At 41.3% G+C, this 17,545-nt stretch overlaps 1 protein-coding gene across 1 annotated transcript; it reads left to right on the plus strand.

The window, feature by feature from the left end:
- Positions 1 to 2,600: 2,600 nt before the first annotated feature.
- LOC124863155 (ADP-ribose pyrophosphatase, mitochondrial-like) lies at positions 2,601 to 13,042 on the plus strand. Its single transcript, XM_047357418.1, has 8 exons — positions 2,601 to 2,760; positions 2,903 to 3,148; positions 7,461 to 7,550; positions 7,834 to 7,920; positions 9,157 to 9,268; positions 9,668 to 9,814; positions 12,640 to 12,724; positions 12,805 to 13,042. The coding sequence occupies exons 1-8, from the start codon at positions 2,663 to 2,665 to the stop codon at positions 12,948 to 12,950; spliced, it is 1,011 nt and encodes a 336-aa protein (XP_047213374.1). The 5' UTR covers positions 2,601 to 2,662; the 3' UTR covers positions 12,951 to 13,042.
- Positions 13,043 to 17,545: the final 4,503 nt, after the last annotated feature.

A 17,545-nucleotide genomic window follows, 5' to 3' on the forward strand; every position in this document is an offset into this window, starting at 1 on the left:
ATTCCATTTCTTCATCCTATGTCCTTGACATAAATAGTTTTAATGATTCCTGATAATTCTTATAAGGTGCTCTTTATTCATACACAGATGTAAACACACACACACACACTCACGCACACACACACATTCAAGACATGCTAAATTTCCCATAATTGATGGAACCATAAATTTTGCTGTCTACCAGAAAAACCTGATTGAGAGCGTCTGACTATCATTTTGTGATAGATAGATAGATAGATAGATAGACAGACAGACAGACAGACAGACAGACAGACAGACAGACAGACAGACAGACAGACAGACAGACAGACAGACAGACAGACAGACAGACAGATAGATAGATAGATAGATAGATAGATAGATAGATAGATAGATAGATAGATAGATAGATAGATAGATAGATAGATAGATAGATAGATTATAGTATATCAAAACTTTTACATACACTTTCTCACTCAATGAATCTCGTTATTTTCATGACTATTTATTCTCACCAAAAGCAACAAAGCTATGAATGAACATATGTGGAATTATGTAATAAACAAAAAGTGTGAAATAACTCTAAACTTTCTTATATTTTAGATTTTTACAAAATAGCCACCCTTTGCTTTGATGACTGCTTTGCTCTCTTGGTATTCTCTCCCTGAGCTTCATGAGGTGGTCACCTGAAATGGTTTTCCAAAGAGTCTTGAAAGAACTTCCCAGACGTTCATTGAGAGACGGCCAAAGGTTAATATTTCAGTAATCACAGCAAAGGGCGGCTGCTTTAAGGAATTAAAAATATAACATATTTTAAGTTATTTTACACTTTTCTGTTTGCTACATAATTCCATGTGTGTTCATTCAGTTTTGATGCCTTTAGTGAGAATCTATGTACAATGTAAATAGTCGTAAACATAAAGAAAACCATTAAATGAGAAAGGCGTTCTAAAACTTTTGACTGGTAGTGTATAACATCATACCCATATAAAAATTGAACACCTAATGGGGAGTGGTGGCATAGTGGTTAGAACAGGAGATTTGTGTTCCAGAGGGGACACAAGGGGCCAGGTTTGTATCCCACAGATTACCACTCTGGGTCCTTGAGCAAGGCCCTTAGCCCCACAATGCTCCCCGGGCGCCGCACAATGGCAGCCCATTGCTCCCTGTAAAGGATGCTCCCTGTAAGGGATGATCCCTGTAAGGGATGGGCTAAATGCAGAGGACAAATTTCGTTGTAATGTACATGTGCAATGACCAATAAAGATGATTATTATTAATATTTTAATGTTACTGGGTAATAAATGGTAGAACTATTAGTAGGCTAGTATGAGTTTAGTGGGGGTTTTTTTTTCTTTAAGGAAAAATTGGATAATAGTATGTTTTTCACAGGTACTGTAAAATGTCATAAAGCATAAAACGTTTTTTATGATATATATTACAATTTCAGTAGAATAATTGCAGTATGGAGCTAAATTGGGGCCATAAAGTTTGTTCAAACAAAAAAATTTGAAGCTGAAAAATAAAAGTTTGCTTAAACAAAAAAATGTAAACTTGAAAAATTAAAGTTTGTTGAAAACAAAAACATTTGAACCTGAAAAATTTGAAAACTGGAAAAAAAGTTTTGCAACTGAAATTTTGCACCAGGGGGATTTCCTCGGTTGCCCCGTATGCCAGTTTGCCCCTGGCTGTGAGTCACTTCACTAAATGGAGACCAAACACGTTTTTAATCAAAAATGCACCAGAAACCAAAACCCGAGTCCAGTCCATGTGAAAACAAGTCCAGGCTTAATTATGCAAAGATATTCGGAAAATACCGGCTCGTTTTGCATCCGGTTTCATTCCTGCCGCTTAGTCTGGCGGTTCTTTTGCTTTATGTTGAGAGCATGGGAAATCTCCAACACGGATTTAAAATGCTGTCAATCTGTCAAGATCATATTTTCTCCTCTGAGATGCGTGTCGTGTATTCATGTCAGCTGCTTCTATCGATGAAGCATGTTATCTTTCAAAAGCAATCACATATATATAGAATATCGATGATGTATTACAGATAATTCCAGTTCCCATGGTCCCGAATGCAACAGCTGGGAACATGTTGTTCAGCCGCTGTGTTGAGCTGTCAGTCATGATTCCTCACCCCCGTGATCTGAGGCCCCGCCCCCCAGGCCAAAACAGGGCCAAATGTTTGAAGCCGGAAAAAAAAAATCCGCAAGTTCAAAAGAAAAAACGAATCTGAAAAGTAGTTTTGAACTGTGTTTTCTTTCCAGTTTCACAGCAGTTTTTTTTTCATTTGCAAAACTTTTTTTCCAGTTTTCTAATTTTTTGGGGGGAGGTTCAAAAAATTTTTCAGGTTCAAATTTTTTTCTTTTGAACAAACTTTTATTTTTCAGGTTTAAATTTTTTTCGTTTGAACAAACTTTATGGCCCCAATTTAGTTCCATAAAATTTAGCTCCATAAAATTTAGCTCCATAAAATTTAGCTCCATGTTGCAGTTTTCCCGACAAACCAGCTGAAAAATATTCACATTAGTATTTAATCAGATAAAAATTTATGGGAATCGTGTCACCAGGGAGCTGAACGCGTCTAATGGCTGTACGCCGTTGCCTACGTCACCGCGCAAGACGGTGCACTTCCTGCTTTCGGGTGAGAAAGTGTAGAAGATTAGCCAACATAGTTTATTAAATGCTTCTTTCATCTAGCAGACGACATTGGGCGGGCGCGATTCGTTTGACGATTACTCTGTTCGGACTCCCGTTTACCGTCTGCACCCCTGGAGCAAAGTAGGAGCATCTTAACTACAAACATTAATATTATTTTACGGTTTTAAAGAAACATTGTAAATAGAAAGCAGTGGGTTATAATCTGTGAGTGGTGTAATCTGTGTTTATTTACTGTACTTTTCTCATCCCGTTATTTTACCAGTAAACACATCAAACCTATTTGTGGGGATTATTGTAAGCTTTACACCACCAGTATCGGGACCATGTCCTCCTCAGCAGCCCCTCATTTAAAGTCCAGATGGCCACAGTATCCTGAGTCCACCATCGAGCGTTTTCCTTTACCTGATGACAAGGTGGACTGGAATCAGAACTGGCCCCAGTATGACCCAGTGAGCTACACTGCTCCAGTTGTTTTAAAGAAACCTTTCTGGGCTGATCCTGAGATTGGGTGAGCAACACTTAAATTTTTAGATAAATAGGGGATGTCGGTTTGAACTGTTTACTCTTACCTGAGCTTTAGATAGTTTAATCACAGAGGTTTTGAGTATAGATTTATCTTCTTCACACTGTCTTGCAAGAGTATTCAGCCCACCTAAAGTTTGTACGTGTTGTCAGTTAAATGCATGTTTACTGGGATTTTGGTTAATTCTAAAATAATTCTAGAATAATTCTAGAATTGCACCGCTCAAGGTGGCAGCAGGTTGGAGTAGCTCTGTTACTTTTGATTCTGATTTTTTTTTTTTTTTGGGAACTATTCCTCTTGTGGTGGATACAGTTGATTTTTTTTTTGGATGACTGTCCACTCCAGTGTCGGATGCTGTGCAGCTTGGAGGATTTTTCTTAATACTTTCTATTTTTGGACATTTGTTATGATGCATTGCCATGGCAACATGGTTGTTTCTTACAACCGGGAGCAGCTGATTAATATCTCAAAAGCTCAAATAATACTTCAACTACAACCCCAAATCCCTGATGAGTTGAAAAGGAGACGCCGTGGATGCAGAGCAGGAGCTAAGAGAAGAGAGAGAAGGAGGAAGTTCAAACCATCTCTTCCGTCAATTATGATGGGCAATGTGAGATCGTTGGGAAACAAGTTGGATAAACTCCAAGCCCTACAAAGGACCCAGCCAGAGTACCGGGCATGCAGTATTATGTGTTTTACTGAGACATGGCTGCAGGATCATATCCCTGACTCCAGTGTCTCTCTGCCGGGCTTTTTAACCACACGAGCAGACAGAGATTTAAAGAGGAGCGGCAAATGTAAAGGAGGTGGACTGGCAGTACTTGTGAACAACAGATGGTGTCATCCAGGACATATTACTGTGAAGTGTCGTCTCTGCAGTCCAGATATTGAACTGTTGGCAGTAAGTTTTCATCCATATTATTTACCCAGAGAGTTTACCAGTGTTATTTTGGCAACAGTTTACGTTCCACCTTCCAATGTTGCCGACACTGCATGTGATGCCATCAGCTCAGTTGTTGCTAAGCTACAGACACAAAACCCCAATGGGTTTGTGGCAATTTCTGGTGATTTTAACCATGCTTCACTCTCTGCTACACTTCCAACTTTTCAACAGTTTGTCAGCTGCTCTACCAGAGAAAACAAAACATTGGATTTGTTTTATGCAAATGTCAAGGACTCTTGCATCTCTACAGCAAGACCTCCTCTAGGCAAATCAGATCACAATCTTGTTTTTCTCTGCCCGAAATATAAGCCCCTTGTTCAGAGGCAACCTGTAATAAAGAGGACTGTGAGAAAATGGTCACAAGAAGCTGAAGAAGCCCTGCAAGGTTGCTTTGAGGCTACAGACTGGGACGCACTGTGCCAGCCACATGGAGAGGACATCAATGCCATGACTGAGTGTGTAACCGACTATATAAACGTCTGTGTGGATAACACCATCCTCACCAGAACCGTGAGATGCTTCCCCAACAACAAACCCTGGATCACCAGTGACCTGAAGGACCTGCTTAACAAGAAAAAAAGAGCCTTCAGAGAGGGAGACAGAGAATTATTGAGGAGTTTACAGAAGCAACTTAAAGTCAAGATAAGAGACAGCAAGGAGGTGTACAAGAAGAAGCTGGAGAGCAAGCTCCAGCAAAACAATATCAGAGATGTGTGGACAGGGATAAAGAAGATCACAGGCTTCAAGCAGAAGGATGATCAGACCGATGGAGGTCTGGACAGAGCCAATGAACTGAACATATTCATCAATAGGTTCAGTTCAGAAACAAGCTTCGCATCCTCCTCTCCTGCTCACAGCCAAACAGACATTCCACCTTCCTTTGACCCACAGGACCCACAGCTGTCCAGTAACACCTCACATTTTTTATCTTCCACCTCAGCCCTAGACCCTTCTGCTTCTACATGTTTGCCTTCAACCATATCAGAAGATGCTGATGCTTCCTTTGCTTCCCCCTTCCACCTGTGTGTCTCAAGTCAGGTGAAGATGCAACTGGAGAGACTGAATCAGAATAAGGCTGCAGGTCCAGATCATGTCAGCCCTAGAGTCCTGAAGGCCTGTGCAGAGCAGCTCTGTGGGATTCTGCAGCACCTCTTCAACCTTAGCCTGGCCCAGAAGAAGGTTTTGGTGTTGTGGAAGACCTCCTGTCTTGTTCCGGTACCAAAGAAAAATCACCCATCAGTCCTCAATGACTATAGACCTGTTGCCCTGACATCTCACATCATGAAGGTCCTAGAGAGAGTCCTGTTGGCCCACCTGAGTAAGCAAACAGTAAACCATCAGGACCCCCTTCAGTTTGCTTATCGCTGTGGAGTTGGAGTTGAAGATGCCATCATACACCTACTTCAACAAACCCACTGTCATCTGGACAAAGCCAGCAGCATTGTGAGGATCATGTTCTTTGATTTCTCCAGTGCATTTAATACAATCCAACCTGATTTGCTTTGTCAGAAACTCCAGAAGACTCAGGTGGAGGCCTCAACAATCTCCTGGATCAAAGACTACCTGACAAACAGACCACAGTTTGTGAGACTGAAGGGTTGTGAGTCTAACCAGGTAGTCAGCAGCACAGGAGCCCCACAGGGAACTGTACTCTCACCATTCTTTTTCACTCTGTACACCTCAGACTTCCAGTACAAGACAGACTCCTGTCATCTGCAGAAATACTCTGATGGTTCTGCAGTCGTGGGGTGGATCAGAGATGGACAAGAAGCTGAGTACAGGAAGGTGGTGGACCACTTTGTGGCATGGTGTGGAAACAATCATCTCATTTTGAACGTGAATAAAACAAAGGAGATGATTGTAGATTTTAAGAGAAACAGGAATAAGTCAAAAACTATTTCTATCATGGGAGAAGAAGTGGAGGTGATGGAGGAGTATAAATACATCGGTGTTCACCTGGACAACAGACTAGAGTGGAGATGCAACTGTGAAGCCATCTACAAGAAGGGACAGAGCAGACTGTACTTCTTGAGGAAGCTTAGGTCCTTTGGTGTTTGCAGCAAGATGCTGCATATCTTCTATAAGTCTGTTGTGGAGAGTCTGATCTCTTCTACCATCATCTGCTGGGGAAGCAGCATCAGAACCAGGGACTTAAAAAAGCTCAACAAGCTGATAAAAAAGGCTGGTTCTGTTCTGGGGACTCCTCTGGAACCTCTGGAGATCATTGTGGAAAGACGGATTCTTCATAAAATGAAGAACATTATGGAGAACCCTGAGCATCCTCTTCATGAGACTGTCCTACAACAACAGAGTGTCTTCAGTCAGAGGCTTCTTCAGATCTTCTGCAACACGGAGCGCTACAGGAGATCCTTCCTGCTCACAGCCATCAGCATCTACAACGGCTCTTTGAGGAAACCTTCATAATATGAGCTACAACATTTCATTTCCCTTTGGGATTAATAAAGTATTTTTGAATTTGAATTTAATTTAATTAAACACACCCGTGCATAGTTTTGAAGTAGAAGGAAACTGATGCATGGTTTTCAACTTTGTTTTGCAAGTAAACACATGATAAGTGATGTGTTATTTGTATTCAGCTCCCCCAATTCAAATTTTTATAGAATCAACTTTTGCTGCCATTACAGCTGCAAATGTTTGAGCATTGCATGTCCAGAGACAGATTTCTTTTGCTCAGTCTTCTTTGTAAAATAGCTCAAGCTCAGTCAGACTGAATGGTGGGCAACTGTGAATATTGATTTTCCAGTCATACCACACATTCCTAATTGCATTTTTCACTGGAGTAATACTAGGTTTCCTTACACATGAATATGCTCTGATCTAAATCGTTCTATTGTAGTTCTGGCTTCATATTTAGAATCATTGCCCTGCTGGAATGTGAATCTCTAACCAGTTTTCTTCCAGGTTTGGCCTGTATATAGCTCCATGCATCTGCATGTCAGCTTCCCTGTCCCTGCTAGAAATAGAATCCCCAGTACATGGCGACTTATACTAACATTTATTTACGCCCAAGAGTCCTCTATTTACTTGTTGAGGGACTTCAGAACACAATTGGTTGTACATGATTTCATTTAGGGGTGTACGAGTTTGGGAAACTGAATAGAAAAACATACCAGACTTTAGATTTTCATTATATAAGAAAAAACGTAAAAATCATGTTTACTTTTTGCTTCGCAGTCATGAGCTACTTGATGTTGATGTTGGTATCACATAAAATCCCCCCAAAATATATTAAAGTTTGTGGCTGTGTGTGATAAATGTTGAAAGGTTCAAGAGGTATGAATACTTTTCCAAGGTATTTCTACAATGTCTGTTTATTATTTGTCTGTCCTGCAGTTCCTTCTCTCCAAAGTTCAATGCTGTGGATGGTACTGTGGACAGGACGAGCTTTGAGGGAAGCTATAAAGTGGAAAATGGGAAGCCATTGTAAGTTAAATAGTTATTTTAAACGTTTCCCTGAGATCCGGTTAGCAACCTCATAGTGTGTGTGCAGCTGGCCTTTGCAGTATAGAGCTGCAGTATAAAATGTGAAAGCCAGACCTAATGAAACTTTAATATTAATGCACAAAACGTTTGGATGAGGGCTTTCTGTGGGTGCTTGCTCCTCAGTGGAGGACTGCCAATCTGCCTTGTGGTCTTTACTGTAGAGTTGTTGTGTTTGAACCTGAAATTCCTGATTATATCGCTATTGGTTTCTTACTCTCCCAAGAAATCCTTTTGGACGCACTGGTATGACTGGAAGAGGTTTGCTTGGACGATGGGGACCCAACCATGCTGCTGATCCCATTGTCACAAGGTAACTTTTATTTAAGTGTAAATTAACATTTTGATTATTATTACATTTTACAAGAGAGAAATCCCACAGTCAATAAATTAAACCTGTTCCTTTTTTTTGTAAAACATGTAGAGTTCTCATTCACCTATTATTTGCATGAACGTCATAATTAATTTCTTGTAATGTTGCATTCTTTTCCAGGGTGGATTATTGTTCTCAGGTGGTTTTTGTAGCTGATAGCTTTTGACATAGTTCTGGTTGTATATCTAACCGCCATTCATTTTAGAAATGGTAGAACTCATTTAAATTGGTTAATTTCCTGGCGTGGACCTGGCTTTTAAGCATAGTCGAAAATCCTTTGTAACGGTTGAGGTCGGGCCCATTAAGGGTGCCTAATGTTATTCTACTTTATCCATTCCAAAACCAGTTTTGAAGCGTGTCTGGCACCATTGTCTGTTCACAATTCGTTTAACTTTGACATGGACCAAGCTCATGCAGACCAGGAAACAAGGCTCAGTTCCAAAATGGTGACCTTCAAGGTCAACAGAAATTTGCAGTTGCCAACATGGACGAGACAAATCACTTCTGGAGGAAAGTTTGATTGTGTAAGAGGAGTCGAAGTGAGGCTATCAAACCGGGTGGTTTTAGCATTTTGCTTAGGGTTTGTTTTGCTCTCAGTGGTACTGGTGAATTATGCGAAGCTGATCGGATAATGAAGGCCGAGGACCACCTCCAAATGTTGTTTTTAACTTTACCTCAGACCAACAGATAGATGGTTACAACTTTGAGAAATCAGGTGTTTGAACAGGAAATAGTCCCAAAAACACATCTAAACTGGATTTGACGCGGAGAAATCAGGCTAACATTAAACACCTGCAATGGCCTCGACCATTGCAGAAAATCTGGGAACCATTTTTAAATGTGCCAATTTTAAACCATCTCTTAGACTTCTGCCAAGAGGAGTGATCAAATATCCAGGCAGAGTTATGCCAGGAGTTTGCCCATTTCTCTGCAATTTAAAGGTAATTTAAGTTACTAATGACTGTATATGTAATTCTGACCTGTGTGGATAAATTCAAACCTGGGCATCCGGTTCCTATTTTCAGTCCAACGTGGAAAAAAAGAATGATTTAAATGCATAATTAAAAACCCTGAATTAATTATGGCATGTACTGTATGCCCTTGATGGTAGTATGCAAACTTCTGGCTGTCATTGTAGAGGATTGTTTTCTTTGAACACATTACTTTGTGTGGCAGATGGAAGGTAGATGCCAGCGGAGCTAAGATTCATCACCCAGCCTCCACAAAGCCCATCCTACAGTTTGTGTCAATCAAGAGGAAAGACTGTGGGGAGTGGGCCATTCCAGGGGTAGGTGATGTCCATATTTCTATTTTATTTAGTTGGACCTGCTGCTTTGTACCATGTTTACCGTGAATGTTTCTGCTTTCATTTTTTAAAGCTCTCAGGGATGCTGTGGAGAATGACAAAATAAACTTACATGTGTTTGTTTGGAGGAGTTGAGAGTATCCAAGATTCCCATGAAGACTGTTTCAACAATTCCCCTCCAGCTGTGACAGATGAAATGATCAAACTTGTTGAGCAGATTTCTAATTTTAGGATACCACGCTAGAATTGGGGTTGTTTTTAACTGGTTTTAGTTGGGCAAATAAAGCTTTGAAGCCATTTCCTGCTTTTTAAGTCTGAGATATTGGGACTCCCTGGCATGCTATGAAATACTTCTTTGTCCATGCTTGCTGGTTTTGACAGGGAATGGTGGACCCAGGAGAACAGATTTCCCTCACGTTGCAGCGGGAGTTCTCGGAGGAAGCCCTCAACTCGCTTTCATTGAAGCAGTCGGAGAAAGGTGAAATCCAACAACGCATCAAACAACTCTTCGACTCAGCAGGGTTTCAGGTGAGTAGTTAATTCAGACCAAACAGTTTACCGTCGCATTTTAACCAAATGTATTTCAGCCAGAAACAAATGGTGGATGGGTATGTTCAGATATAGATGTATTTATTATTATTTGATAGAGCAGCAGAAAGTAGTGCAAGACTGCAAGGTAAAATGAAAAGGATACATGTTATCAGCCTTTTTGAGAAATAAAAATCAGAAAGGTGTGGCATGCATTTCAGTACCCCATATTATGACTCCTGAAAATTAAATCCAGGGCAAAAAAACTAATTAGTAAATTAAGTCCAGCTATTTGTAGTTTAATGTCAGTATGCAGGGGTTGGACAATGAAACTGAAACACCTGTCATTTTAGTGTGGGAGGTTTCATGGCTAAATTGGACCAGCCTGGTAGCCAGTCTTCATTGATTGCACATTGCACCAGTAAGAGCAGAGTGTGAAGGTTCAATTAGCAGGGTAAGAGCACAGTTTTGCTCAAAATATTGAAATGCACACAACATTATAGGTGACATTCCAGAGTTCAAAAGAGGACAAATTGTTGGTGGACGTCTTGCTGGCGCATCTGTGACCAAGACAGCAAGTCTTTGTGATGTATCAAGAGCCACGGTATCCAGGGTAATGTCAGCATACCACCAAGAAGGACAAACCACATCCAACAGGATTAACTGTGGACGCAAGAGGAAGCTGTCTGAAAGGGATGTTCGGGTGCTAACCCGGATTGTATCTAAAAAACATAAAACCACGGCTGTCTAAATCACGGCAGAATTAAATGTGCACCTCAACTCTCCTGTTTCCACCAGAACTGTCCGTCAGGAGCTCCACAGGGTCAATATACACGGCCGGGCTGCTATAGCCAAACCTTTGGTCACTCATGCCAATGCCAAACGTCGGTTTCAATGGTGCAAGGAGCGCAAATCTTGGGCTGTGGACAATGTGAAACATTTATTGTTCTCTGATGAGTTTACCTTTACTGTTTTCCCCCACATCCAGGAGAGTTACGGTGTGGAGAAGCCCCAAAGAAGCGTACCACCCAGACTGTTGCATGCCCAGAGTGAAGCATGGGGGTGGATCAGTGATGGTTTGGGCTGTCATATTATGGCATTCCCTTGGCCCAATACTTGTGCTAGATGGGCGCGTCACTGCCAAGGACTACCGAACCATTCTTGAGGACCATGTGCATCCAATGGTTCAAACATTGTATCCTGAAGGTGGTGCCATGTATCAGGATGACAATGCACCAATACACACAGCAAGACTGGTGAAAGATTGGTTTGATGAACATGAAAGTGAAGTTGAACATCTCCCATGGCCTGCACAGTCACCAGATCTAAATATTATTGAGCCACTTTGGGGTGTTTTGGAGGAGCGAGTCAGGAAACGTTTTCCTCCACCAGTATCACGTAGTGACCTGGTCACTATCCTGCAAGAAGAATGGCTTAAAATCCCTCTGACCACTGTGCGGGACTTGTATATGTCATTCCCAAGACGAATTGACGCTGTATTGGCCGCAAAAGGAGGCCCTACACCATACTAATAAATTATTGTGGTCTAAAACCAGGTGTTTCAGTTTCATTGTCCGACCCCTGTATATACAGCTGTTATGTGAAATTATCTGTGAAGATCAAGAAACACATCCAACTGGTCTGGAATGGAGTTCTAGAGGGTTTTAAGGCAGAGTTGGGTTATAAAATAAAATTGGAGCTTAGAACTTCTCATCCAGCAGCGCAAATCTACCAAGATATGGCCGTACACCTAAACTCACAGGTCGGGAAAGAAAAGCATCAATCAGAGAAGCAGTCAAGAGGCCCATGGTAACTCTGGAGGAGCTGCCAGGATCCACAGCTCAGGTTACGAGAATCTGTTGGCAGGACAGCAGTTAGGTCTGAGATCCACAAATCTGGCAGTTATGGAAGGCTGGCAAGGATTAAATATTTTTCTGCACGGTATCAGGGAATCATATAATTGTGATGCTACTATTTAATATTGCTATAACAGTATTAGTTATGATTAACCCACATTTTCCACAGCCTTTTCTGTCTTTTCCTTCATCACAATACACCCCCCCCACCCCCCCACCACCACCACCACCACCACCACCACCACCACCACCACCACCACCACTCTTTGCATCCAACCAGTCCAAAGTGATTGCAGTGATTGTGATATTGCACAGATTAGTATTGTGATGACTATTACAATTCAATGCATTGTGCAGCCCTGGTGGCAGCGTCATGTTGTGGGGATGCCTTTCTTCAGCAGGGACAGGGAGTCTGGTCAGAGTTTATGGGAAGATGGATGGAGCTAAAATCAGGGCAATTCTGCAAGGAAACCTGCTAGAACCAGAGCTACAATGGAATGGTTAAGATCAGAGATTATTCATGAACTAGAATGGCCTAGTCAAAGTCTAGGCCTAAATCCAGTTGACAGTCTTTGCCAAGATTGTGACAAACTGAAAGTTGCTGATCACAGAAGCCCCCCCTCATCCTGTCTGACTGTAATTGAGCAAAGCTGGTAGAGACTTAGCCAAAAGACTTGTGGCAAAAGGTGGTTCTACAAAGTAAGACTCCAAGGTGCTAAATGCAAAGGCCAGCCACACTTTTCACCAGTTTTATGCCCTGCTTTGTTTTTGTCTGTCACATAAACTCTATTAGAAATTGTGGGTTTAATATAAGAAAATGTGAAAAAGTTCAAGGGGTCTTAATACTGGCATATTTGGTCACTGGATGTAGATCCAGTGACCAAATATGGTTATAAGGAAGCAGTGAAACAAAACACAAACAGTTTTAGAGAATATAGTAAATCCTTTTCTCCATCTGTCTCCTTTCAGGTCTACAAAGGCTATGTTGATGATCCAAGAAACACTGACAATGCCTGGATGGAGACGGTCGCTGTCAACTTTCATGATGAAGAGGGTAACTTTTCCTTTTGTTTTTTTTAAACATCCTATCGCTACCGGTGAATACTCATCCTCTAAATATTCCTGTCTTTGCAGGCAACAGCGTGAGCGCGCTGCCTCTGCAAGCCGGCGATGACGCAAGAGAAGTCCAGTGGGTGGACGTGGACTTGTCCTTTGCCCTCTATGCAAACCACTCCCACTTCTTGGAGCTGGTTGCCAGAGAGAGGAAGGCCCACTGGTAATCCGAAGACAAAAGGCTCCTCTGATGTAACAATGAAGCAAAGCAGAGCCTCAAGAGCACTTGTCTATTTAGCAAGCATGGCCCTTAATGGAAATCTTTCCTCTCTAATTTATTCATTATATTCTCTTAGTAATAATGGAAATCTTTCCTCTCTAATTTATTCATTATATTCTCTTAGTAATAATGGAAATCTTTCCTCTCTAATTTATTCATTATATTCTCTTAGTAATAATGGAAAACATAAAATGCATTTAACAAGTCAGCATGATAACACAAACCCTAAAAAGACTTAAATATGCCTATATGTACATACCAGCTCTTAAATTACCTGTAGTTACATCTTTAAATCAATTTTTATTTTACAATAAGCACATTTCTCCTCCTGAAACTGGCATATTTCATATTTAGATCAAAACGTTCTTATAAAGTGAGCCACTGTTGGCTCTTTCCGTTTAGGAAAGTGTACATTTAGTTAGGGTTGGCTTGAGTTCCTGGATTTTATGTTTTGGAACATCTTTCTACCAGCTTTTTACAGCTAGAGACTGAGGTTTCGTCCCATTCTTCTTTGCAAAATAGCTCTGTCTCTATAAACTGCACCCATCAAGTCTCTACTCAGATTTTCAGTTGGATTTACATCTGGACTTTGACTGGACCATTCTAACGCATGGAAATGCTTTAAATAAACTATTCCATTGTAGCTTGAAATATGTGTTTAGGGTTGCTGTGTCGCTGGAAGTCAGCAAATCCCAATCTCAAGTCTATGCAGCTTCTAACAGTTTTTTTTTTTCCAGACCTGCTCTCTATTTAGCTTAATCCATCAACTGACCAGCTTGCCTGTCCCTGCTGAAGAAAGGCTTCCTCAAAGCATGAAGGGTGGTGTGTTCATAGCGATGTTCACTGTTATTTTTTGTCTTCAGCGAATATAATAAATTACACACAGGTGGACTCTATTTAACATTTAGGTTTCTAAAGGCAATTGGCCAAAATAAATTTTAATTAGGGTTATCAGGGTTGGGGGGGGGGGGCTGAATACAATTTCATGCCATACTTTTCAGATTTTAATCAGTGAAAAAAAACAATTAGATGCTACTTTGTAATGTAAAATGATTTGAAATTTGTAGTTGTAACAAATTATGCAGATATTTAAGCAGTATGAATAGTTTTAAAAGCCACTGTATCTGCCATCAAGTATCAGAAGGAAAGCTGTGCCTTGAGCAAACCAGCCACATATTTGTAGACACTGCTAGGCTGGGGAAGGCATAAAGGAACAGATCACGTGTAAGCAACGGGTTAGAATCAGCTTTATTGCCAAGTTCGTGCATATAAACAAGGAATTTGACTCCGGTACACTTGCTCTTTTGTTCTGTTTTTGTATACAGAATATACAAATTTACAATGTACAATATACACATATCTAATAAAAGGGTGCATTTGCAACATTTGTATGCTGTTGTTTTGTACTCTATAAATGTTCACAGAGAAACAGCTGTGGGGGAAGAAACTGTCTTTGGTGCAGCTGTTTTAGTAAACAGTGCTGCTGTAGCGCGGCCTGAAGATAAACTCTAAACAGTTTATGTGCAGGGTTGTGTGGGGTCTGCAGAGATTTTGCAGCTCTTTTCTTGACCCTGACCTGTATAAGTCCTGGATGGAGGGAAGGTCAGCTCTGATTATTCTCTCTGCAGTCCTGATTATTCGTTGCAGTCTGGACCTGTCCTGTTTTGTGGATGAGCTAAACCACACTGAGATGGATGAAGACAGGACAGACTGAATGATGGCAGTGTAGAAGTTTCAACTCTGCAAAATAAGTGAACAGATTCTGCTGTTTGACAAGAAAGAAAGCTTTTCTTCACACTCATATAGATGCTTTTTCATTTCTTGCAGCAAAAGCCTTTTTTTTAAAAACCACCCAAGCACTAATCATTTTTGTTGTGGGAAGAAAGTATAACAAGTCTTTCATCTTATTCTAGTCAGGGCTTCATTAGACGCTTTAATGTCTAATGCCACTTATGATCCGAGGCATAACCTATAGCCAGAGTCGGCCCAAAGAGTAAACAAACTGAGCAACTGCTTAACACTCAAAAATAACCGGGGACACACAAGAGGGCTTGAACAGTCGCAAGCTGTTTTTATAAATCAAATTGTCATTTTGTATGAGTGATACATGAGTGGTAACTGTGCAAAATAAAGCATGTGATCCTTGATATTAAAATGTTAAACATGAAGCAGTGTAGTCTGACTGTGAAGTCAAATATGTTAACATTTTACAAAAAGCCCTTACTGTTTTATGCCCTGACAAACTGCTGGAGGATAAGCTATTATAACAATATTATGTTACATGAATAATGGACATTTGTTAGGTGACATAATGGAGATTTTGGGCAGTCGTAGTTGTAAGGGGCAGAGTTTGATTTGGGGCCTATTTTTCTATTAACAGTTTCTCCTGCTTGAGCTGTGAATTTCTCCTGATTCATGAATTAATTATGCTGTTTGTTCACTAATGTTCACAAACGGTCCTCTGAGACCATCACAGAACAGCTGTATTTATACAGAGAACAAATCAGACACAGGTGGACCTGAATATTTTTTTGCTTTTGCAAAGACTTTAGATGAGAACAAAAATCTAATTTAATCAAAATTAAAAAGAAAAATAAACAAGCCAACTTTGTACTCTGTGATTAAAATATTTATTTAAAAGATAATTTGATTTATTTAGGAAAAAACTGTATTTCGGCACTTATTTCACGGTCCTAACAGTGCAGGTGGCAGTTTCAAATGTTTTGATTAAGCTATTAGAGCAACTACATTTCCCAGAAGTATTTGAGGCAAAAGACGCCCATAGCTGACGACGTGGCTGAGAAACGTCTCATCACCGGCTTTGAGTGGACCGGGGTGATTCAAATCTGAGAACAGGCTGTCCTCTCATTGCTAGTTCGGGATTTCTAAAGCATTCGGCGGTTTTGTAATATTTTGACCTCATCACCGTGCAGTTATGTTGGGTAAAGTCGAGAGCCGAAATGCGGCTAACGCGGACTCCATAGCTGGCGGCGTGTCCTGTGATGAGCGCATCTTGCTGTACACGGAGGCAGACAGCGGTGGGTTACATTACTTAAATAATGGCTGGCAGTGGTGCAGCTACGTTTTTTAAAACGGGGTTTGAGAAAAGGTGTTGCTAGTTACTCCGGTAACACTCTGGGTGTTTCGGTGGGGCTAAGTGTTAGCTACATTTGCTAATAAGGATTTAGTGATTTTCAGCTGACGTTGCACTTGTTTGAGTTTATGCTAGTCCGGTTAGCCACCTCTACTTTGTCAGGCTGCATATTATCTACAGGGGTTGGACAATGAAACTGAAACACCTGGTTTTAGACCACAATAATTTATTAGTGTGGTGTAGGGCCTCCTTTTGCGGCCAATACAGCATCAATTCGTCTTGGGAATGACATATACAAGTCCTGCACAGTGGTCAGAGGGATTTTAAGCCATTCTTCTTGCAGGATAGTGGCCAGATCACTACGTGATACTGGTGGAGGAAAACGTTTCCTGACTCGCTCCTCCCAAAACACCCCAAAGTGGCTCATAATATTTAGATCTGGTGACTGTGCAGGCCATGGGAGATGTTCAACTTCACTTTCATGTTCATCAAACCAATCTTTCACCAGTCTTGCTGTGTGTATGGTGCATTGTCATCCTGATACACGGCACCGCCTTCAGGATACAATGTTTGAACCATTGGATGCACATGGTCCTCAAGAATGGTTCGGTAGTCCTTGGCAGTGACGCACCCATCTAGCACAAGTATTGGGCCAATGGAATGCCATGATATGGCGGCCCAAACCATCACTGATCCCCCCCCATGCTTCACTCTGTGCATGCAACAGTGTGGGTGGTACGCTTCTTTGGGGCTTCTCCACACCGTAACTCTCCCGGATGTGGAGAAAACAGTAAAGGTGGACTCATCAGAGAACAATACATGTTTCACATTGTCCACAGCCCAAGATTTGCGCTTCTTGCACCATTGAGACCAACGTTTGGCATTGGCATGAGTGACCAAAGGTTTGGCTATAGCAGCCCGGCCGTGTATATTGGACCCTGTGGAGCTCCTGACGGACAGTTCTGGTGGAAACAGGAGAGTTGAGGTGCATATTTAATTCTGCGTGATTTGGGCAGCCGTGGTTTTATGTTTTTTTGGATACAATCCAGGTTGTACCCCGAACATCCCTTTCAGACAGCTTCCTCTTGCGTCCACAGTTAATCCTGTTGGATGTGGTTCGTCCTTCTGGTGGTATATGGTGACATTACCCTGGATACCGTGGCTCTTGATACATCACAAAGACTTGCTGTCTTGGTCACAGATGTGCCAGCAAGACGTCCACCAACAATTTGTCCTCTTTTTAACTCTGGTATGTCACCCATAATGTTGTGTGCATTTCAATATTTTGAGCAAAACTGTGCTCTTACCCTGCTAATTGAACCTTCACACTCTGCTCTTACTGGTGCAATGTGCAATCAATGAAGACTGACTACCAGGCTGGTCCAATTTAGCCATGAAACCTCCCACACTAAAATGATAGGTGTTTCAGTTTCATTGTCCAACCCCTG

This window comes from Girardinichthys multiradiatus, chromosome X, assembly GCF_021462225.1.
Source record: "Girardinichthys multiradiatus isolate DD_20200921_A chromosome X, DD_fGirMul_XY1, whole genome shotgun sequence".
NCBI lineage: Eukaryota > Metazoa > Chordata > Actinopteri > Cyprinodontiformes > Goodeidae > Girardinichthys > Girardinichthys multiradiatus.